The following is a 24,922-nucleotide window of genomic DNA, read 5'->3' on the forward strand; positions in this document are numbered from 1 at the left end:
CATTCAGTTTTCTTACAAGAAGACTTTTAATAGAAATAGAGTAAATAGGAGTAAAGGAATCACCCCTGTAAAATCAGGATGGGAGGTACCTTACAGGGTCATTAGATTCACAACATAGAGAATCCCTCTAGGCAAAACCTTAAGTTACAAAAAAGACACACAGACAGAAATAGTCATTCTATTCAGCACAATTCTTTTCTCAGCCATTTAAAGAAATCATAATCTAACGCATACCTAGCTAGATTACTTACTAAAAGTTCTAAGACTCCATTCCTGTTCTATCCCCAGCAAAAGCAGCATGCCAACAGACACAGACCCTTTGTTTCTCTCCCTCCTCCCAGCTTTTGAAAGTATCTTGTCTCCTCATTGGTCATTTTGGTCAGGTGCCAGCGAGGTTGCCTTTAGCTTCTTAACCCTTTAGAGGTGAGAGGATTTTTCCTCTGGCCAGGAGGGATTTTAAAGGGGTTTACCCTTCCCTTTACATTTATGACAGGGCCATGGAGAAGCCATGCTTTGAGATGAAGTCTTGTGAGGTTGGGATGCTGAACCTGATCCGCATCTTGTGAGAGGAGATGAGGCAGAAAAGGGAGAGTGCATGGTGGACACACAGACATATTTAGAAGGTAAGGAAACCATGGTTGCTGGGGCCACGTGGGGGTAATTAGGATGACTGGAATTGTCCATTTTGATTTTGTATATCACTTGTGATAGAAGAGGGGTCAGGGGAAGGCATAGAGCAAAGGTGCATCCCATCTGATGAGAAAGGCACTGCCCAACGATTGTGGACCCAATCCTGCTCTGGAATAGAACTGAGGACATTTGGCGTTTTGTGCCACCACAAAAGGTGTTTATGACTGGAAACCCGCACTGATGGAATATATTCCTTGGTACTCGAGGGTCCATTTCCCACTTGTGGTCCTGGGAAAATTTTCTGCTTAATGCATCTGCAGCAGTGTTCTCGCATCCTAGTAAATATGTGGCTGAGGTGTCGATGTTGTGACTGATGCACCAGGTCCAAAGTAGCATAATCTCTGTGCACAGGGAGTGTGAGTGTGACCCCACCCCTTGTTGGTTTAGATAGAACATTCAGGTGACGTTGTCTGTGAGGATCTTTATGGTTTTTGCTTGATCATTGGTAGAAAAGGGGGGCATGCATTGCAAACTAATAGTTGCTCCAGTAGATTTATATGAAGGAGAGACTGCACCCAGGACCAACGGCTCTGGACAGTATGTGTGTTTAAGTATGTCCCCCAACCTAGTAGGGAAGCATCCATAGTTATCATCATTGTTGGAGGGTTCTGTACAAAGGGAACCCCTGTGTCAAATATATGCAGTAGAGAGGAGAGGGTGGGCGATGAACCATGTTGCGTCAACCAGATTGAGAATCTCTTCCACTTGGCCAGGTAGGTAGCTCTGGTGGAGGGCTTTCAGGAAAGCTCCATCGGGTTCAGCCATTGAGCTTCATGCTGTGAGCTGTAGCGACTCGAGGTCCAGGTGCTGGAGATGCCCCTGATCCTGGGTCAGTAAGTCCAGGAACAGCGGCAAGGTGGCTGGGGCTTCCGTGGGCATTTCCAGGAGCAATGTGTACCAGTGCTGGCGAGGTCAGGCTGAAGCTATCACCGAGGCTTGTTCCCTTTGTATTTGGAACAGTACTTGTCAATGAGCGGAATGGACGGAAACATGTATAGGAAATGGCCTCCCCATGGGAGGAGGAACGCATCTGTGATGGAGCCTGGGCTGTGATTCAGGAAGGAACAAAACTGCTGACACTTCTTGTTGCATCGTGTGGCGAACAGGTCTATCTGGGGAAAGCCTCACAGGTGGAAGTTTGAGTTCACGATCCCCTGGTATAAGGACCGCTCATTGCCGTGGAATGACCTGCTGAGATAGTTCGCCAACTCGTTCTGTACCCCGGGGAGGTACAATGCTTTCGGTGCATTGAATGTTCTACGCAGAAGTCCCACAACATGACAGCTTCCTGGCACAGGGGAGTGGAGCGTGCACCCTCCTGTTTGTTGATTTAGAACATCGCCGTGGTGTTGTCTGTCATTACTGACGCACATTTCCCTGTTTTGTGGGTTCAGAAAGTCTGGCATGCTAGGCGCACTGCTCTGAGCTCCCTGACACTGATGTGGAGAGTGAACTGCTCCCGAGATCAGAGGCCTTGAGTTCTGAGATCTCCCAGATGTGCTCCCCAGCCCAGTGCTGACACATCCATCACTAGCGAGAGAGACCGCTGAGGGCTGGTGAAGGGGACTCCTGCACATAGTACATGAGGGTCAAGACACCACTGGAGGGAGTTGAGGACCTGGCGAGGCAGGGTCACAATCCTGTCCAAGCTGTCCTGGACTGGCTGATACACTGATGCTAGCCACGACTGAAGAGGTAGAAATCTGAGTCTGGCATGCTGCACTACATAGGTACAACCGGCCATGTGTCCTAGAAGTTTCAGGCAATTCCTTGCTGTGGTGGTGGTGGTGAACTGCCTGAGACATCAAATGATGTCATGCTTCTGGGAGATATGCCCTGGCCTGGTTAGAGCACCGCCCCTATAAATTCTATCCACTGAACCATGGACAGTGTAGATTTCGCCACAGTCAGGAGAAGGCCCAGTTTGTTGAACTTCGTTCTTATGAAGTCAACTTGTGCCTCCACTTGAACCCTGGAGCGGCCCTTGATGAGCCAGACGTCCAGGTATGGGAATACCTGTATCTGCCGCCTGCACAGGAACGCAGCCATGACTGCCATGCACTTGGTGAACACTCGAGGTGCTGCTGACAGGCCGAACAGGAGGACTGTGAACTGATAGTGGTTGTTGTTCACCACAAACCTGAGGTACCTTCTGTGGGATGGAATGACTGCAATATGAAAATATGTGTCCTTCAAATTAAGGGCGGCATACCAGTTCCTGGATCCAAGGAAGGGATGATGGAGGCCGAAGATCATGCGGAACTTGAGTTTCTTCATGAACTTGTTGAGCTCCCGCAGGTCTAGGATGGGCCTGAGCCTGCCTTTGGCTTTCGGTATTGGGAAACACCAGGAACAGAAGCCCTTGCCCTTCTGCTCCTGAGGAACCTCTTCCATGGCCCCTAGCGATAGAAGCAAGTGCACCTCCTGTACAAGGAGTTGCTCGTGAGAGGGGTCCCTAAAGAGGGATAGGGAAGGGGGGGTGAAAGGGTGGGACAGACCACAGAATTGGATGGAATATTCTGTCTACCGTGTGGAGCACCCTACGGTCCAATGTGATGCAGGACCAAGCAGGGTAGAAAGGGGATAGTCGGGACAAAAAGGTAAGGCGGCGTGGATCCAGTCCTTGCACTGGTATACTGTCCTCGATCGCACCTTCAAAAGGCCTGTTTCGGGCCCAAAGGTGGTTTGGATTGGCCAGAGCCCTTGCCTGAGGATGGGTGTGGCCTCTTCCTGCAGCTCCTATTCTTCCTCCTGGAACTGTCTTGCTGGTTCTGTTGTTGGTAGAACCATGGCAAAGATTGCGGCCTAAATTGTTTCTCCTGCATGGCGAGGATGTGAAGGCCCAAGGACTTGAGGGTATGAAGCCTTTTGTCTGTCTTTTCGGAAAACAGAGTCACACCCTCAAAGGGAAAGTCCTATATTGTCTGTTGGACCTCATAAAGGAGATCAGGAGCCCCTTCTCATGGCCACTCCCATAGCCATCACCCTCACGGCTGGATCAGCTCCATCCAGAGTAGCCTACAGGGAAGCTCGGAAAATGAGCTTACCCTCCTTGACCAAGGCCGACAATGGCCTGCTGATTTGAAATGTGAAGCTGCAACCCACCTGTAGAATAGGCCTTCCTCCCAAAAAGGAGGAGTCTTTTCGCCTCCCTGTTCTTGGGGGATGGTCCCTGGTAGCCTTGCTGCTCACACTGACTGGCAGTGTCCACGAGAAGGGAATCAGGCGGCAGGTGCGAGTACAGATGCTCATAGCCCCTAGATGGCACAAAATAGCATCTTCTGTTGTGCTTAGCTGTGGGGGGCAACGAAGATGGGGTCTGCCATAAAGTTTTGGTCATGTCCGATATGGTCTTGGTAAGTGGCAGGGCAATGAGTGCAGGTCTGGAGGGGGCGAGGATATCCACCACGGGATCTGTGTCCTCCACTACCTTCTGAATACCCAAGCCTTGGGCAACTCGCCACAGCAACTGCTGCAACACCCTGTTGTCTCCGAGGGCTGGGGCTATAGCAGTGCCCGCCAGCGCCTCATCTGGCGAAGAAGAGGAAGAAGCCCCTGAAAAGGGTGGCTGTTCCATTCTGTCAGCACCCAAGGGGTCCTGCGAATTGTGGGGATCCCGGGCTGGTGACAACCCAAACAGTGCCATGCCCCTTGGTGCTAGGACAGATGACCCCCATGCCGGGGCTGTAGGTGGTGCTGCTGGCGCCACTATGGGCACCGGTGTCACTGTCAGTGAGCAGAACTTTGAGCCACTGCTTCCTCTCTTTCAAAGTTCTGGGGTGAAACCTGCAGCAGATTCTGCTTGGCGCAGACCTCACACTTTTTGAACCCCGGGGACCGTGGCATACCACGGCTCCAGGGAGTTGGGGGGGGCAGAACCCCAACACACTCTAAACTAACTGTAAACTACTACTAACTACAGAACTATAAACAAATGACACAGATAGAGGCTCTTGTGAAAGCAAGAGCTATGGGATGTTCCAGCTAACCGTCACTGGCGGTAAGAAGGAACTGAGGGGTAGCGGGTTGGCAGGGCTTTATATTGAATGCCAGGAAGACACAACACCAGGGAGCGCCCTGGCCGACCAACGGATGCTGCTATGGGAAAAATCTTCTGGCTGCCGTGCGCACATGCACACACGCACACCTGATTGGAACTGACATGAACAAGCACTCGAAGAACAGAATTTTCTATTAGATTTTATTGGTGAATTTATCAACAGCATCCAAGTGTGATATATTGGCATCCAGTGGCTATATCTGTTCAAGAGAATACTGTGTATCAAAAAAATGGTGCTTACTTAACCGCATTGTTCCAACCAATGGCCTATGCCAAGTGGCTTTTAGGAAGGTGAATCACCACCACAAGAGAGCAGATCTGTCCACTTGGAATAACTGGAGTTTCACCCACCCTTTCAATCTATTCTTTTATACCTCTATCCCTCCTTCCTAATCTGTGCTGAAGCTACAACATACCACTAACTGTTGCGGCAGGAAAAGCAGAAAATCTTCTCTGAAACTGTAAATCTATTCTATGTCCAGTTATTGGAAAGGGGAGCTAAAGAGTTATGGATCCAGAATTCTCATCTTCATTCCACTGGACAGTAAAAAGTTCTGTATTTGGACTGTACAGAAAAAGAAGGCTGATTATTTGAGAAAAGAACTATGTAAGTAAAAACAATTTCACAATACAGTAAGAGGAAAATCTTTTAGTTAAAATGATTTAAGATGGGGGTGGAGAAAAAATTAATTTAAAAAAAAAAAAATCAACAAATCCTTTAGCAACTGTACCACGTGGAAAGTCAGCCTAAACTAGAGGTTAGAATTTATGGTTTCAAGAAAAGAACAAAATTTCTCCTGAATGACCTAATCTAGATAGCAAATTATAAACTAATGAACAACATCCATTTGGGTCTCTCACTGTGGAATGTGACTATCAGAAATCGCTCATTACACTGACATCACAGACATATTGGTAAAATTTGTAATATCTCTATCAAGCACAAAGATAAAGTTAGAGGAAACAGGAAAAGTGTCTTGGACTTTTCCAAAGTGCTTATAAGCTTGGAGTGATTTACAGACTATGTTGACTCCTTTGAATCAAGGAAAGGCTTCCTCAAGAGATATTTACTGAACAGTCTATGAACTATGGATGAAAATAAGTTTCCAAGGAAAACTAAATATGTTCAGAAAGGACAAAAAGGAGGAAAAAGCAGCTTAGTTATCTTATGGTGACATCAGAAAAACAACCAATTTTCCAGACCTTCTTTAGATATTTTTTCTATTAGAAAAGAAGATTACCTACTATAACGCCATTTTCCTGACAATACTTCTAGTCAGTCTGGAAACCATTAAATAGTTCTCTGAAGAGGGAACATGAATAGAGAGATGCTTTTCTAAATGTTTTAAGCTAGGATTTCATTTAGCAGTTTTAAATCCAAAATACAAGGGTATAGAGCTGTCATGACATCTGTTGGCTGGTTGCAGGCTTAGACACTTCTGAAATTTGATTATCTGAGCACCTTCAAACCTCAATCCTAAAAGGCTATACCTTAAGGATACCACAAAGATACTCCTTAGAGATTAAGTCTGTGTCACATGAGCTAGTATTGAATAGAGACAACTTGCAAGTACCATCTAAGGACTGGAGTTATAGATTCCTTTATTGATTAGCTGTAAGAGATTAACCCCCACACATTGAGGCTTCTACTTTTTCCAATTCAAGACATACAAAATATTTGCTGAAGTGAAAAGCATTAAGAAAACTGCCAGTTATTATTTCTGAGCAAAGCACATGACTCTACTTTCTTGTAATATTTGAAGGCATTGTTCAGATTTTTCACACATTTTCTTTATAGCTCTCAGTTTTCATTTGCTCATAACTTTCCAGAACTAAACTTTAGGGATGAAATTTTCTAAGCTTGATTTCTGTCTGAAGGTGAATATTTTGGATGTTTGAGCAAACATTTCAGCCATTTTGGAATATGACAAAAGGAAAATTAAACTTTTTGAAATCAATGAGAGTTAGGTGTCTAGATGTTTTTGAAATATCTATAGGCACCTAAATACCTTTGAAAATCTGACCTGTAGTCCATTGCCAAGCATAATTTTGTTGGCAACTGAATTCTACAGACCAATACTATGTTGGGGGTAGGGGTGGGGTGGGTTGGTTTTTTGTTTTGTTTTTGCTCTGCTTGTGAAGGAAGGAGTCATAAAACAACATGGCCTGCCATTACTTTATCAAAAATACACATTATTTCAAACTAATCAGGATGTTTATGAGATAGTGTGAGACTACAACGTTTTGATTATTTTACTTGGCACTAATGCATTTATTTTCAAGACTATTACTATAAAATAATACCAGAGGGGAGATATATAAAAGAGAATTTGAGTATGTGTATGTGTTGGGAGATTTTCATCAGTGAGACCAGAGAGTCAATGCTAAAAAGCTACCACAGAAGAGAAAAATCCATTTTAAATAAGAGTAGAAAAACAACCAAAAAAGCTATCCTTTTAAACTGGTATCAGCAATTCTGTAAAGACCAGTGAGTGCTGTGGCAAGCCATATGTAACAAAAAGCTTACATTTGTCTAGATATAGTCTGTATCCTGCTAAATAGAGACCTGATCTTGCAGCCCTTACTCATGTGCATAATCCCACTGGAGTCAATGAGACAGCAAATGTGAGTAAGGATTGGAGGAATTCTCATTGTGTAAACTGAAAAGGGCACATGCTGCTAGTTAATTGCAAGCATACACAGGGCAACTACTTAGATGAAATAAAACAAAGAATGCTCACACATTGCCAAGTCAACCAGGTAGAAACCTGTTCCATTTCCTCCCTACCCTATGTATAGGTAAACGGAGGGAGAATACAGCATACCTGCAACAGACAGACTCCCAGAAGCCAAACTGTAAGATTAACAATCAACAAACATTTTCAATATAAAGACCGTTGTTCACAGGCTTTACAATTTAGACTTAGGAGCCAAAGGAGTACAAATACGGTGATTTTGGAAATAATTAAGGAACACGGGATTAGAATAAATCAGTTGCTCATCCTATAGGTATCTCTCTCAGCCTACTGGTTCTCTAATTTGAAATGTAGGCTACTGAACCATGGAGAGAGAACAGAAGCACCTTTTCCCCTGTGGCACTGACGTTTATTTTATCCAGAAAATATAAATACAATATTTATTAAACATTAAAATATCTTGCTTTCAATTTCTAATAATGTGGTCATTAAAATAAACCAAAAAGTTACTTGAAAATTACTCCCTCATCTAACAAAGAAGTTTCAGAGTAACAGCCGTGTTAGTCTGTATTCGCAAAAAGAAAAGGAGTACTTGTGGCACCTTAGAGACTAACCAATTTATTTGAGCATAAGCTTTCGTGAGCTACAGCTGAAGTGAGCTGTAGCTCACGAAAGCTCATGCTCAAATAAATTGGTTAGTCTCTAAGGTGCCACAAGTACTCCTTTTCTTCTAACAAAGAAGTGTTAAAGTGTGAAAAGTTCCACACAATACAAAGTCCTTTACAACTCTGACTAGACTCAGAACTTTGACGGTGTTCTTATAAGACTTTTTGACAGACTGTAGACTGATACACAGTCATATCAACTTTTTCTTTTTTCCTGGCAGAGCTGCAGAAACAGCATGTTGGCTGGGCTGGGTTTCTGACAGCAATAGACTGCATACAAGAGTAGAAAACTCATACTCCTGGTTTACCAACACCATATGGATGTTTTGGATTGAAACATGTCAAGTTCTCACTGAATTGCCTTTTCCTTCCTAATGCAGTGGAATGAGCAGTGCTGCTTCCTTCTGCTGCCAGTTGAGGGAAAACTGAAGTAAACATTGTGATTCTGTTGTTCAATTTCTGTTTAGGGTTGTCTTTCAGTCACCATTATATGCAGATGTGTCATATTGCAAAGGTCATTGTAACACGATGTTGTATCATGACATCAGGCTGTGATGACAGTAACAGCATGTATGGTATTTCAAGACAGTTGAAACATTTGGAAAGCCTTGCGGGGACTTTCAAGATTCACTCACAAAATCAGGATGGGTAACAACCTGACTGATCTGTAGCAGGACAGTGAGCCAGCACTACTAGGTTGCATCTCAAAGGTGAGGAATACTACAATCCATATTTTGGAGAAAAAAGAAACTACTGATAATGAGGAATTAATTATATTTGGTGATTAATTTAACTGGAAGTTTCCAAAGAGGTGGCAAAAGGAAGAGAAGATTCTGGATCAAATTTGTAGAATTATACATTATTAATTTGGGTTCTCAATAACTACAAATAAGCATGCACGGTAATTTGCATAGTTATATAACTATTTAGATTCATAGTGGGTCATTTGTGCGGATGCACTTGGGAATGAAGTGGGCAAGATATTTTTGAACCTTTGAATGTAATATTCTAAAACTTTTGTTCATCATTTTTAGCACATCTATTCCCCTGTTCAAATTCAGCCTTCACAATACCTGTTTTGTCAGAGAACTGAATACTCTTTGATGACAGCTACCTATCAGGTTAATTATTACTGTGCGTGTTTAATATATACACATAGAAATATGTTGATAGGCACAGTGTACAAGCCAAAACAATAAAAAAAAAACCACACTTGTCTCCTCTAAGTAGTAGTGCAGTCCAATAGTCTCCTATGGCTCAAATCTATCCCGTCATATCAACTTTGGAGCGGTCTCACAGGTCCAGTGGCATAACCACTGGTGAAGTAATTAGTGTCAGTCTCTCTCTGACATACTTCTCTTTTCCTTTTTATACAGTTTTCAATTTATAAATCACCTAACTAGATAAAGGGCGCTCAAGACCCTTCCAGGAAAGAGTCCAAAAGTTTAACACAGTCTGCAGTCAATCAAATGACTGGAAGCAAAGGATAAACAAGTGAATCTTAAATTTTGATATAAATAATAATAATATTTCACATTTATGCAGAACACAAGAGCTTTGCAAAAAGGAGAATTGTCATTATCTTCATTTTATAGATAGGCAAGTCACTTCACCTCACTAAGGACACAGAGCAGGTCAGTGATGAAACCAAAATACAAACACAGATCTCCTGACTGCCAATCCGGTGCCCTCTCTCTTAGACTATGTTGCTTCCCATAAAATACTTAATGGATGGTAGCATGCTTTACATCACTACATAAGGAGCTTCAGAGAAGGGTTGCTAACTGACTGAGGCAACAGTGTAACATGTGTTGTTACTAGTGAAATAAGCAGTCTAACATCCATGTCAGACTGAAAAAAAATAAATGGTTTTACTTTCCCAAGATCAATTCATTGGTCAGTAGATTTTGTTGATCTTCATAATATGAATGTCCCTCTTTCTTGCATAGTTTGATCAACAGTAAAATAGGTAATAAGGCACATATTTAAATTATAATTAAGATTCATAGTTAATACTACATAGGAACAAACATGAGTTCTTACCTCTCAAAGATATAGTAGAAGACTGGCAGCAGAATGATAGACACACGACTGCATTGGTTTACATTCGCCTCATATTTTGAAAGCTATTCTCACAACCATACAAAAAAAAGACAGCGGAACAAATCCTCAGCTGGTGTAAATCAGCAAGGCTTCATTGAAGACAATGTCAATATGCCAATTTACAGCATCTTATGATCAGGCCCTATAATTTTAAAAAGAAAGCTGTGATTCCAATTCACAACATGATACCATCCAAAGAAAAGTACTAGCTCACTGAGCTGCAGCAGGTAGGCCCAATTCAGCCCATTCTAATAGCAGATGACTTCAGCATGTAGTTTGTGGTGAAAGGAATAACCAAAGAATAGACAATTTGGACCAACATTCTGAAGGACTTTGTAGGTCAAGAGAAGCCCTAAAAGTTAATATGGCATATGACTAGCTAGTAGTGTAACCTAGCCAGAAACAGAATTCCATTATATGCTCAATCATGCTTGTACCAGACAGAATCCAAGCACACTACTTTCTACCATCTTAAGTCAATTAATTGTGTTTGTATGGGTAGTAGCAAAGAAGCCATTACAGTTGTCTACAATGGGGCAAACATTGAAGGACATCAGACAGTAGTCCTCAGATGGTAAACAATGTATTTAAACAGAACAGATGTCTATTATTAAAATGTTACAGCACGTCCAGCCTAGGACTTTCATCTTAAAGTTCTAACCATAGAAATAGGCTGTATAATCATCATCATGTTCCCATTATGCCTCTGGTGTTTAGGGCAGCGACGAAGCTCCTCCACTCCTGTCTGATTCTGGCAAGTCTTTCAATGGTTCCCCAGCTGTGCCCCAGGTTTTTCAGCTCAGTTTCAACATCTCTTTGCCATATTGTTTTCAAGTAGCCTTGTTTTCCCTTTCCTTCAGGTGTCCATTTTACTGCTACTCTGGTGATGGAATCAGTTTCCATCCAAAGCACATGGCCAATCCATCTCCAATGCCTCCTGGCAATGATGGTGCTCATATCTCTTGACTGCACTGTGTTAATAGATCTTGGTTTGAGATTGTTCTGGGCCAAAAGATACGGAGGATTTTTCCTGAGGCAGGTTGTATGGAATGAAGATAGTTTGGACATGTCATACTCTCTTATTCCCCAACATTCTGCACTATAAAGTAATGTTGAAAGTACGTAGCACTGATAAATCTTGAGTTTGGTTTTGTACGTTGATGATTTCCAGACTGTATTTAAGCTCCTGAAGATGTTCCTGGCTTTATTGATTTTGTTCTGGATGTCCTGGCTTGTTCCACTGTCCTGGCTGATGGTGCTGCCCAAATATGTGAATGTTTATATATTGGTGAGAACATAATCCTTTATCCATACTTGTATAATAGAGCTTCCAAAAAAGTAGGCTAAGAATTGAATGGCTGAATCTAGACACCTAGATCCTACAGGCAATAGCTCTTGTTTTTGTCATTAACTCATTAAAAAGATAATCCAGACGGCCAAACTTGGATATATCATTTAGGCAATCTGACAGCCCAGTCTCATTGCTAAAAACAAACAGGAGAGAGAATGATAGCACTGTCCAGCTTCTGAGTTTAAGTCAAACAAATGATTAAAAAGTTGACCAGCTCAAGCAAATGTGAAAGTCTATCAACTTAAACAACATTGCTATTACCCCTAAGATCCAAATAAAATGGACGTTAACAACAAAAATATCACTTTGTCCTTTTTGGGTCTCATGACATCCAGCAGAAACTAAATCTGGTGACTAAGCCAGATAAGCAAGCACTGTTTACAGAAGTCTCAGAATCCTGGAAGATCACAGAGCTGAGCTAAATATGTTTTTTATAATACTGTCTTGTTTTGCAGAAGTTTTCCTAGTGATAGCATATGTTCCCAGAAATGTTGCACATTGCATTACCAGCACTTGACACACAAAACTAGACAGACAGATAGTTTTCCACTTGTTCCAGATCAGAGAGGCTTTTTGTCTCTGCCATTTCCATAGTCTGCTGTACCAAATACTCCAAGGAAGTTCCATTGAGCCATACCGTAGTCTTCCACATGAATTGTGGTACCTAGCCATAATTATGATTATAAGTATCTTACAAAGGTAAATAATTAAAAATGTCTAACACAACATAAATTGGATAACTAGGGATTAAGCAATCCCGAGGGAGTCATTCCCTCCCCCCCCCCATAAAAACGTACAAGAAGCTCTCCAGACACAGGGGAATAGCCACTAAGTATTTGAGGGGAGTATGAGGCCCATGAACGTGGAATCACCAGAACAAACAGTATAAAATTAATAAGCAAAATTCCTTTAAATTACAAACCCAACATAGCTTACTTTTAGTAGTTTCTTTTAATACAATTACTGTTACTACAGCTTCTGCCCATTAAATGTGATGACATCTGTTGGGTAAAGAGGGCATATTGGTCATCAATAAGAAGTGCAATATCAAACAAGACATGAGCAGCTTTACAAGATGACAGTGGGGAGATATGAAGAACCAAAGTTATTACTATAAATATCTCTTTTGTTTCTTGTATCAATTTAACCCCAGGGTGTCCTCAACACCACAGACAGAGAGTAATCTTTATAAATCCTAATTCACAACCGTACCATCTGTTAAATAATATTTTATATCACTCTCCACAAGTATATACTAACAGTTGTCAAAGAGGGGCAAACAATATAATTTTACTACCTTTCCCTGCCAATGGAATGGTGAACTACATGAAATTAAAGGAAAATATTACCAAAGCTTCAAAATACTATTAATGTATCTAAATAGTCTAACAACAATGCTGATGCTAGGATGCATTATAATCTTAATTTTAGAATCCTAATGAAAATAGGTTAAGACTGAATATTGACAAATTGTGTAATAAAAATGCAAAAGCTACAAACTGAAGTACTGTGAAAACTGATAAAACCACGGTATTTCCTATCACTGTAATATTGCAACTAAACTAGAAGCTTCATGTTTCAGAAGCAAAGATTATTTTACGGGTTCAGTCCTGAAAAATTCTGAGAACTCTGGCCCTTATCCAAAGCACAGCATTTAGGAATGTGTTCAACTTGAGGTATGTGAATAGTCCCACTGAAGTGACTTCAGTGAGACTACACAGGATGAATTGGAACCAGAGTGCTCAGTACCTTGCAGGGTCATGTCCGTATACTTGAAATTCCTCTGGCTGCATTTTACATAGTGTTATGCCACTTCAGAATAGTGGAGACTGGAAATTGCTGAAATCTAAACAAGTTTCCTTGTGATATGTTGAAAAGGACAGAAAATAGTTATCAAGATGGTTGTTTTTATTTAGCTCTCACTTATGCACTGTGCAATTAAGTTTTATATTAAGTTAAGCAAGAACTATGTAAAGTGCATATCATTTAACTGACATGATTTAGAAATTTGCAGTGTTGCACCATAGTGTTCCCAGGATCTGACAGAGATGTGGCGGTTAGGTAATATCTTTTGTTGGACCAACCTCTGTTAGTGAGAGAAACAAGATCTGAAGGATAGCTCTGTGGAGCTCGAAAGCTTGTCTCTTTCACCAACAGAAGCTGATCCAATAAAAGATATTACCTCACCCAGCTGGTTTCCCTCATGATTTAGAAAGACACACACAGAGAAACAAATCTAGTAATATCTAAGAGGAGAAGGAAAAGCAAAAAAGACAAAATTAATGGAGAATACTCAGAAGGTATTTGCTTCAAGAACCAAACTTTTCATAGTTTCACGTCTGAATAAGCAAGTTACCTATGGAAAACGACATGAAAATTATTTTTGATCACCATTTTCCCTGTTCCCCAGTTAAAAAGCTCACATATTTTAAATTCTAAATCAGATAGTGTTTAAAAATAAAAGCCAGTTTGCAATGAGAAAATAAGGCTTTGATTCCTTTAAAACAACTGAACACTCCTGGTCAATTATGCACAACAAATATTTGATGCCCATTGTAGTTTAACTGACAAATAGCTTTAAATAAATTGCAATATCTTTGCAGGATATTCTTCGAATTCATGTGCTACTATTAATGCACAAGTAAACCAGTTGTGTAATATTGTGTCTCTCACTAACAACACATTAAGTATATAAGATGGCAATCTGCAGTACAAAGTTAAATACAACAATTGTATAGTTTTTAGGGCTGTCAAGTGATTAAAAACAATCACGATTAATCACACGATTAATTGCGCTGTTAAACAGTAACAGAATACCATTTATTTAAATATTTTTGGATGTTTTTTACATTTTCAAATATATTGATTTCAGTTACAACACAGAATACTAAGTGTATAGTGCGGTTTTTATTTATTGTTTATTATAAACATTTGCACTGTAAAAAACAGTATTTTTCAATTTCTCCATTGCAAGTACTGTAATGCAATCTCTTCATCATGAAAGTTGAATTTACAAATGTAGAATTATGTAAAAAACAACAACTTCCATTCAAAAAGAAAACAACGTAAAACTTTAGAGCCTACAAGTTGACTCAGTCCTACTTCAACCAATCGATCAGACAAACAAAGTTGGTTACATTTACTGGAGATGATGTTGCCCACTTCTTGTTTATAATATCACCTGAAAATGAGACTAGACGTTCACATGGCACTGCTGTAACCGGCGTCACAAGATATGTACGTGCCAAATGCCCTAAAGATTCATATGTCCCTTCATGCTTCAACCACCATTCCAGAAGACATGCGTCCATGCTGATGACAGGTGCTGCTCGATAACATCCAGAGCAGTGTGGCCCGACACATGTTCATTTTCATCATCTGAGTCAGATGCCACCAGCAAAAGGTTGATTTTCTTTTTGGTGGTTCGGGTTCTATACTTTCCGCATCTGAGTATTGCTCTTTTAAGATCTCTGAAAGCATGCTCCATACCTCGTCCTCAGATTTTGGATGGCACTTCAGATTCTTAAACCTTGGGTCAAGTGCTGTAGCTACCTTTAGAAATCTCACATTGGTACCTTTTTTGCATTTTGTCAAATCTGCAGTGAAAATTTTCTTAAAACAAACGTGTGCTGGGTCATCATACGAGATTGCTATAACATGAAATATATGGCAGAATGTAGGTAAAACGGCAGGAGACATACAATTCTCCCTCCAAGGAGTTCAGTCACAAATTTAATTCATGCATTATTTTTTTAGTGAGTGTCATCATCATAGAAGCATGTCCTCTAGAATGGTGGCCAAAGCACGAAGGGGATATGAATGTTTAGCATATCTGACATGTAAATACCTTGCAGTGCCAGCTACAAAAGTGCACTGTGAATGCCTGTTCTCACTTTCAGGCGACATTGTAAATAATAAGCAGGCAGCATTATGTCCGGTAAATGTAAACAAACTTGTTTGTCTTCATGATTGGCTGAACAAGAAGTAGGACTGGGTGAACTTGGAAGCTCTAAAGTTTTACAATTGTTTTGTTTTTGAGTGCAGTTATGTAACAAAAAAAAAAAAATCTACATTTGCAAGTTGCACTTTCATGATAAAAAGATTGCACTACAGTATTTGTATGAGGTGAATTGAAAAATACTATTTCTTTTATAATTTTAGAGTGCATATATTTGTAATAAAAATAATAATATAAAGTGAGCATTATACACTTTGCATTCTATATTGTAATTTAAATCAATATATTTGAAAATGTAGAAAAACATCTAAAAGTATTTAATAACTTTCATTTGGTATTCTATTGCTCAACAGTGTGATTAAAACTGAGATTAATCGACAGCCCTAATAGTTTCATTGTGTTTTTTTTTATATCCTTGTGATTTCTCCTTGAATTACAAACGAAAACACAAACACACACACACACACACACACACACATACCCGCAAGACTGGAATCCCAGTTTACTGATATCTAAAATTATCCATCTTCCTTCCATAGGAATTGAAATGTGTGCATTATTCTTGTGTTTGTTTTAGTATATTGAGGTTTTAAAAACTGTTTGGTGAATGGCCAAATACTCAGTTACATGGGTGCAAATATCTGCATGCGCCTAATTTATGGACACCAATTCCATATCTTAATTTGCATGCATGTAGCCAGTTATGATTTAGGCACCCCCAACATGATGTTTCCACGTGACAAACACTTTGAACATCTCTACGCCTTAATATTTAAAAATAAAATAAAAGATTTACTCCCCAAGTAAAATCCAATATTTAATTCTGGAAACTTCTCCCCTTCTTCCTCTGAACACGTAAAACACTTCGAAACAATGCAAGATCAAAAGTACATTTTACATAGTTTATGAAGAGTTATGTTGTCAGCCATTGTCAAACTTCAGGAAGGTCTGTTTTCTCACATCCCAGCCATAATTTACTGAATCTTCTCTAATGGTGACAACATTGTGCATTTGACCTAGAAACTCAGATACTGTGGTGACTGTTGGCACATAAGTTCCACTTAAACCCTGTTTTGAGGGATCCCTGCAAAAAAGATGAATTTCACCTTTAATATGTGTTGTTCCATTTAGGAACTAAAGTGATGCATAGGTCTCGGGCTGCCCTTCTTCACAGGGATGAATTTCATGCTAAAGGTAATTTTCCCAACATCATGCTCAGATGATTTGCATGACTCTGAGATCAGAATAGAGCCCAACAATGAGGTATATAGAGTCCAACCCCTGTCTAGTAGAAATTATGTTAAAAGATAACAGACATTTCAAATACATACAGTTTTGTACGCTGCTTTTCTTTGTCAGTTGTCACAGAGAATCCTAACCTGAGATGGGACCATTCTATTTGGTTTCATTCTGACCATTGACAAGAGCCGGACTATGTTTTCGTTTAAAGACAACTCCCTCTTCCTCCAATGGCCAAACTAAATAAAAATGTGCACTTAAAATACACAGATAAACTATATACATCACAATAGATCATACAGGTAGCATCTGTAGCATAAAGGGAGATGAAGAACATTCCAATGAGCAAATTGCAGAGAGAATAATCAAGCCAGGGGCAGATGTGTACACTCAGGAAGTAAGATTCCATTGTTTTAATAGAGAGGGAGTAAGAATTCATTGAAAGGTGAACTTGTTACTGTTAAGTTTCTCAATTAATTCCAAAACCACCTCTAGTGACACTTCAATCTGTTACAATTCCTCAGATTTGTCACCTACAAAAGACGGCTCAGGTTTGGAATCTCCCTAACATCCTCAGCCGTGAAGACTGAAGCAAAAAATTCATTTAGTTTCTCTGCTATGACTTTATTGTCTTTAAGTGCTCCTTTTGTATCTCGATCGTCCAGGGGCCCCACTGGTTATTTAGAAGGCTTCCTGCTTCTGATGTACTTAAACATTTTGTTATTACCTTTTGAGATTTTGGTTAGCTGTTCTTCAAACTCCTTTTTGGCTTTTCTTATTACATTTTTACATTTAATTTGGCAGTGTTTATGCTCCTTTCTATTTACCTCACTAGGATTTGACTTCCACTTTTTAAAAGATGCCTTTTTATCTCTCTCTGCTTCTTTTACATGGTTAAGTCACGGTGGCTCTTTTTTAGATCTTTTACTGTGTTTTTTAATTTAACCCTCTATTATGGTGTCTTTGAAAAGTGTCCATGCAGCTTGCAGAGATTTCACTCTAGTCACTGTACCTTTTAATTTCTGCTTTACTAACCTCCTCATTTTTGCATAGTTCTCCTTTCTGAAATTAAATGCCACAGTGTTGGGCTGTTGAGGTGTTCTTCCTACCACAAGAATGTTAAATGTTGCTATATTATGGTCACTATTTCCAAGCGGTCCTGTTATAGTTATCTCTTGGACCAGATCCTGCGCTCTACTCAGGACTAGATCGAGAGTTGCCTCTCCCCTTGTGGGTTCCTGTAACAGCTGCTCCAAGAAGCAGTCTTTTAAAGTATCGAGAAATTTTGTCTCTGCATTTCATCCTGAGGTGAAATCCTTGAAATAATTGAAATCCCCCACTATTACTGAGTTCTTTATTTTGATAGCCTCTCTAATCTCCCTTAGCATTTCATTGTCACTATCACTGTTCTGGTCAGACGGTCGATAATAGATCTCTACTGTTATATTCTTATTAGAGCATGGAATTACTATTCATAGAGACTCTATGGAACATGTGGATTCATTTAAGATTTTTATTTCATTTGAGTCTACATTTTCTTTCGCATATAGTGCCACTCTACCCCCATCTCCGCACGACCTGTTCTGTCTTTCCGATAATATTTTGTATCCCGGAATGACTGTGTCCCATTGATTGTCCTCACTCCACCAGGTTTCTGTGAGCCCTATTATATCAATATCCTACTTTAACACAAGGCACTCTAGTTCACCCATCTTATTATTTAGACTTCTAGCATTTGTGTACAAGCACTTTAAAAACTTGTCACTGTTTATTTGTCTTCCCTTTTCTGATGTGTAAAATTCTTTATGTGAATGTTTCTTGTCTGATCTGGCCCATACTTTATCCTCTTCCATCCTCTCCTCCTGACTAAAACCTAGAGATTCTCTATCAATAGACTCTCCTCTAAGAGAGGTCTCTGGCTGATCCACGTGCGCCTCTGCGGCAATCGGCTTTCCCCCATCTCTTAGTTTAATGCCACACAGAAAGCAGAAGGAGAAATAGTTCCAAGGCTAAACTATATAGCTGTTCCTAAACATTTTATATATGATGGTTAAAAGGAAAAAAACCCATTTCATTGTAAAGGAGTACTTGTGGCACCTTAGAGACTAACCAATTTATTTGAGCATAAGCTTTCGTGAGCTACAGCTCACTTCATTGGATGCATACTGTGGAATCATACTGTGGAATCACAGTATGCATCCAATGAAGTGAGCTGTAGCTCACGAAAGCTTATGCTCAAATAAATTGGTTAGTCTCTAAGGTGCCACAAGTACTCCTTTTCTTTTTGCGAATACAGACTAACACGGCTGTTACTCTGAAACCTGCCATTTCATTGTGGTACTGCATATATTTAAAACTATGGGACTATGCAGAGTAGGTTCATGTTTAGAAAAGCATCATTTATTTTTGAGGGGGAAAATTGAAGTGCTTGTGTGCATACCATGTACAACATTTTTGGGGTGCAAATGCATTAACATGACATATGGATAGGTTCATCTTGTTTATCTGTAATTGCTTCTGTTTCAATGCCTAACTTAACTCGTCATAATTCATTACACCACATATTTTCAACTTGTACCATACCATTACCAGAGAGCCATCTTTAAACTTTCCTAAATTGTTCCCTTTCAAAATCAATACTGGAGTGCATGCTGAACAGAATATTACAGTCTTAGCTAGGTCTCCATCTAATTATTAGTAGTAACATCCTTTTCAAGCTGGAAAACAGGTAAGGGCTGACAATTTATGACCAATCACACAGGATACGAGTCTGTTACAGCTCTTCTCTATAGAGCTCATTTGTTCAGCTTAAACTGTAGATGCTCAGGCTTTCGGTAGGGTAAACCCCTTTGAAATTCCTCCTGGCCAGGGGAAAGCTCCTCTCACCTGTAAAGGGTTAAGAAGCTAAAGGTAACCTCGCTGGCACCTGACCAAAATGACCAATGAGGAGACAAGATACTTTCAAAAGCTGGGAGGAGGGAGAGAAACAAAGGGTCTGTGTCTGTCTGTATGCTGTGCTTGGCCAGGGATAGACCAGGAATGGAGTCTTAGAACTTTTAGTAAGTAATCTAGCTAGGTATGTGTTAGATTATGATTTCTTTAAATGGCTGAGAAAAGAATTGTGCTGAATAGAATAACTATTTCTGTCTGTGTATCTTTTTTGTAACTTAAGGTTTTGCCTAGAGGGGTTCTCTATGTTTTTGAATCTAATTACCCTGTAAGATATCTACCATCCTGATTTTACAGGGGGGATTTCTTCATTTCTATTTACTTCTATTTTCTATTAAAAGTCTTCTTGTAAAAAACTGAATGTTTTTTCATTGTTCTCAGATCCAAGGGTTTGGGTCTGTGGTCACCTATGCAAATTGGTGAGGCTTTTTATCCAACATTTCCCAGGAAAGGGGGGGTGCAAGTGTTGGGAGGATTGTTCATTGTTCTTAAGATCCAAGGGTCTGGGTCTGTAGTCACCTAGGCAAATTGGTGAGGCTTTTTACCAAACCTTGTCCAGGAAGTGGGGTGCAGGGTTTTGGGAAGTATTTTGGGGGGAAAGACGCGTCCAAACAGCTCTTCCCCAGTAACCAGTATTAGTTTGGTGGTGGTAGCGGCCATTCCAAGGACCACGGGTGGAATACTTTGTACCTTGGGGAAGTTTTGACCTAAGCTGGTAAAGATAAGCTTAGGAGGTTTTTCATGCAGGTCCCCACATCTGTACCCTAGAGTTCAGAGTAGGGGAGGAACCTTGACAGAGCTCATTTGTTCAGCTTAAACTGTAGATGCTCAGGTTTTCGGTTCTGGGGGTCTCGATTCAATTCTTAATGTGTTAGCTAAAATGACAACTGACACACTTTCATATTCCACAGCTGACAAAGTTAGTGAGAAAGATCTTCTGATTACTTGCCTACATGTGGCTAAGATTTCAAATTTGATTGACAAAAAAAAAAAACCTGTTAGATTTCTCTGCATTCTTCTTGTTCTTGATTACTGTCCTAGAATTTCTCATTTTTATTTTATTATTTTTGCTTATGTAAACCTTACTTGATCTTAAATATTTTGTTTCGTCTTCACTATTGTATAGATTAAATTTCCAGTGCTACCAACAGTCTGAGACAGAGTCAGAACTATTATGACGTAATAATTTATTTCAAATTCAAGTAAAAATCTTCAATACCTAATACCATGTATAATGTCTAATAGGTTTGAAATAAAAAACTGATCATACCAAGCTGTACTAGATTAGTCCTTCGCTAGTGTTGCCTGCTGTTGCTGTCAAGTGTTCACACTGTGACTGGGTTAATAAAATACATGGTGCTCTGGGTCCATCTTCAAGTCAGTACCATATAACCAGCTAGGGCTGGAAAACATCTACACTTGGGCCATTCACTTATAATGCATAATGTCCTGGAGTGTGCTTTGCTGTATATGTGGGTGCGAGTTTGTTTTGTTAAGTTCGTTTTGAAAAACTCACATTCTATCATTGTGGCATTTAGGACAATGAAAATAATATTTGCATCAAGGGCTACATAATGTGAAAGCTTTGTTAAACCTTTACTTGCACTATCATTTGTTGAGGATTTGGTGGTATTTACATAAACTTTTAGATGTACCACTGATGCAAAACATTCTTCTTTTCTTTCTCACTCAACACTTACGTAGTTTAGCACATTGTCAATCTGTCCACTATCTAGCAGGATGATTTATTTTTTAAATCATTTACCTACCATGTGGAGTCGGGACATCGAAACCATTCAAAAAATGGTTGCTTCAGCCTGGTGAAGCTAGGACCCAGATATTCAATGACAGTTACAAAACAGAGATAAAATTTTATTTTATCACACTTTGCTTTTAAAGACTGAGAAATATTTATTCCTTTAAATTTGCCATGCTTAAGAATAAGTTTTTGGACATAAGGACCAGTACTGACTTTCATTGCTGTGAATTCTAGCATAGCACTTTCTAGGATCTGCAAAGCCGCAGACAACAAAAGACCCTCTCATTGAAAAGTAGGAGTCTTCAGTTACAATGGTGAGCTTGCAGGTGGTCATGGTGTGTGTTATCACTTAGTACAGATGGTCTGGAGAAGTTAACATTCAGGCCAGTCTATTGAGTCAGGAGCTCACAGCTTTTCACTCAGTGTTCAGTGCCTTAGCCTCAGTCTCCCGGGCACTGGAGGGTCATGCCAGGGCATCAATTATTTAGGCACTGTCTACTCCTTTTATCCAAAGTCAATTTTTTTTTGGTGCTAGACCTATCTGTACCTCCATTTTAATGGCTTTGTCAATACCGTCTTCTGCAGCTTTTAGGAGGCAACTTGCTATTGCATCCCCTTTTCACATCTTACGCTATCATACCATGGGATCCGGGTGCTCCCAGAATCACCCTCACTGCCATCTGAGACAGACTCTAAGGTTCATTCAGGATCCCTCGCCCTTGTCAGCCATATATTCGCTACTGTTGGTGTGATGCTGTAAAATTCCTAGTGGTTTCACTTTGGACATTTAGTTCAAGGGATGAATCTACCACATCTCTATGGACCAGTAGGCCCTATTGGTCACCAAAGGCTCAACTCCTTCCGGTCAAGAATACCAGATGATATTTCCTTTAAGTGGGTGAAGGGAGACCACCTCTAACCAGATCTCAGTCTTCAAAATGAACGTTGTCATTCTAACAGAAAACACCTTCTCCTTGACCTTCATTTGATTTGGAAGACTGAGAATACTAGAAAGTTTCAGTTAGCTCAAAGTTACAAACCCTCTGGTGTAGGATTAAGGGAGTTCTTGTCAAATTTGTGGATAGGACAATGGCTGCATGTGTGGAAGTCTTCTGAAATAGGGATTTTGGAGAAAAGAGCTTTCCTTTTTAAAGTTATAGGAAGAACTTTCTTCTCTGGTTTTAGAGAAGAGGATGGTGTGGTGCTGTATGGAATCTGGGGGACACTTGAGGATATTATGAATATCAATATTTTAAAATTGTAATGAGTTATGCCAGATAGGCCATGTAAGGTATCTGCAAAAATGTTATAATTTGCCAGATATGATCATCTCATTTATGTGTTTGTATCACCTTTGTATTATGTGTTAAAGATATGTATCTATGTCTGTATTTCAAACTTGTACTATGCTTCTGGGTGACACCCCCAGATAGTTTGGCCATCAGCTCTGCCTACCCTGCTTGCTGGCCCACTGAGGACCATCAACTATACAACTGACCCATTGAGAGAAGGCAGATACACCTTATGACTCAGCAAGGCATGCAGGGGCATGCCTATGGACAGAACTCTAAGGCTTTACAGCCAGCCATATGTTGGACAGCTTGTGTTTGAAACAAAGGAAGCACAGGCCACATGGCAGAAGACTATAAAAGGCAGCTGCATCTTCTCCATTTTGTCTTCAATCCTGCTTCTTACCTCTTGAGGAACTTTGCTACAAACTGAAGCTCTGAAAAAAGGACTGAATGACCCATCCAAGCTGTGGATGTGTTCCAGAGGGACTTTCGAGCCAGCAAACTCACCAGTACTGCTAGGAACCAGATATATGGACTTTGAAGTTTTTGTATGTATGTGACTGCTTTACCATTTAGCATCTCTCTTCTTGTTCTTTCTTTTTTCTTTATAATAAACCTTTAATTTTAGACACTAAAGAATTGGCTGACAATGTTGCATTTTGGGTAAGATCCAAACCTATAGTGACCTGGTAATGTGGCTGATCCTTTGGGATCAGAAGAACATTTTGTATATGTGAACAGAGTTTAAAATAACTTCTCACCGTAGTGGATCTAGGTGCTGACTGGGAGCCAGAGACTGAAATGCAATGGGGGGTAAAGAGGGCTGTGTGATTTCTTTTTTGCTTCTTGATAACCAGTATGGGAGATCAGAAGTGCAGTTGTGACTGGTTGGGGGAGTTTAACTTCAGTGTTACTTCCAAAACTGGTGGGTATCTGCTTTCCCTTTCGCAGCCTGCCCTTGGCATTTCCAGTGAGGGCTGCCCCAGGCACCCCTGGTCACAGATAGTTCAATGGTTTGGGTGTTAGCCTGGAATTTGGGAGACTCAGGTACAATTCCCTACTTTGGCAATTCATGTGTGACCATGATCAAGTCACTTTCTCTGTGCTTCAGTTCTCCATCTGTAAATTGGACTACTACTACTTTACAACTCCTTTGTGAGGATACAAACATTTCAGATTAAGCAGCACTCAGATGCTATGCTAATGCAGGCTATATAAGAACCTTAGATTGATAGAAAGAAAAGGAGTATTTTCCACTGCATGCATACAATGAAGTGAGCTGTAGCTCACGAAAGCTTATGCTCAAATAAATTTGTTAGTCTCTAAGGTGCCACAAGTACTCCTTTTCTTTTTGTGGATACAGACTAACATGGCTGCTACTCTGAAACCTTAGATTGATAGAGAAAGGCTTGAATGCAACAGCGCTATTACAGTTGTGTTTCTCTACCACACTGACTTTTCTTTGACGCTCAGCAGGACCTCAGTTTATTTAGATTAAAAAATTCAATCACATCTATGCCCTTGTCTGCAAAGCCAGACCAAAATCTACTACCTAATATCCTTAGAGATCTCTGGAATAGCAGCAGTTTATTCAATAATCTTCTGCTAAGAAATGTCACCAAAGACACTTAAGGAAATGTAGTCTCTCTTACCTGAACAGGTTGATTGTATGTAGGTCCTGTCTCAGGAAATGAATTTTTATCTTTAGATGCTCTTCTCTGTTCATTAATTGTATCACCTATCAAAGCAAAAAAAGAAATTTATTTTAGTGTAAGGTTTTCTATTTTCCACACAAACTAGTAAATCAATTTCTGGAGTACTAATCTCTAATTATATGATTCACTGTACAAGGGAGATTTAAGTCTACATATGTTATTTCCACATTTATATTTTCCAGCTTGAATTCAAGGAAAAAACCATATACACATGCATTTTGGGAAGCAGTCCACACAATCATAATTGGTGGTGGTCTGTGAGAAAACACATTAAGATGAGACCCAAATTATGAAAAAATCTAGAACCCTTGTTTTATAGTGTTCTGGGAATATTCCAGCAGAGCCATTCTGGAAAAAGCAAAAATGCTGTCAGCCTTTGAGAGGCAGCAGCAAAGTGAGGATCTGGAGCTCAAGCACATCACATACGCAGTTAAAAAGCATGCAC

General features: G+C 40.1%; 1 protein-coding gene across 2 annotated transcripts in view; it reads right to left on the reverse strand.

The window, feature by feature from the left end:
• Positions 1 to 24,922, reverse strand: part of UMAD1 (UBAP1-MVB12-associated (UMA) domain containing 1) — a 142,917-nt gene that overhangs the window by 19,683 nt on the left and 98,312 nt on the right. For both annotated transcript variants that reach the window (XM_077808056.1, XM_077808055.1), the window contains one exon: positions 24,415 to 24,500. In XM_077808056.1, the coding sequence (XP_077664182.1) occupies positions 24,415 to 24,500 (86 nt within the window). The remainder of the gene's footprint in view (positions 1 to 24,414; positions 24,501 to 24,922) is intronic.

Source organism: Eretmochelys imbricata, chromosome 2 (genome assembly GCF_965152235.1).
Source record: "Eretmochelys imbricata isolate rEreImb1 chromosome 2, rEreImb1.hap1, whole genome shotgun sequence".
NCBI lineage: Eukaryota > Metazoa > Chordata > Testudines > Cheloniidae > Eretmochelys > Eretmochelys imbricata.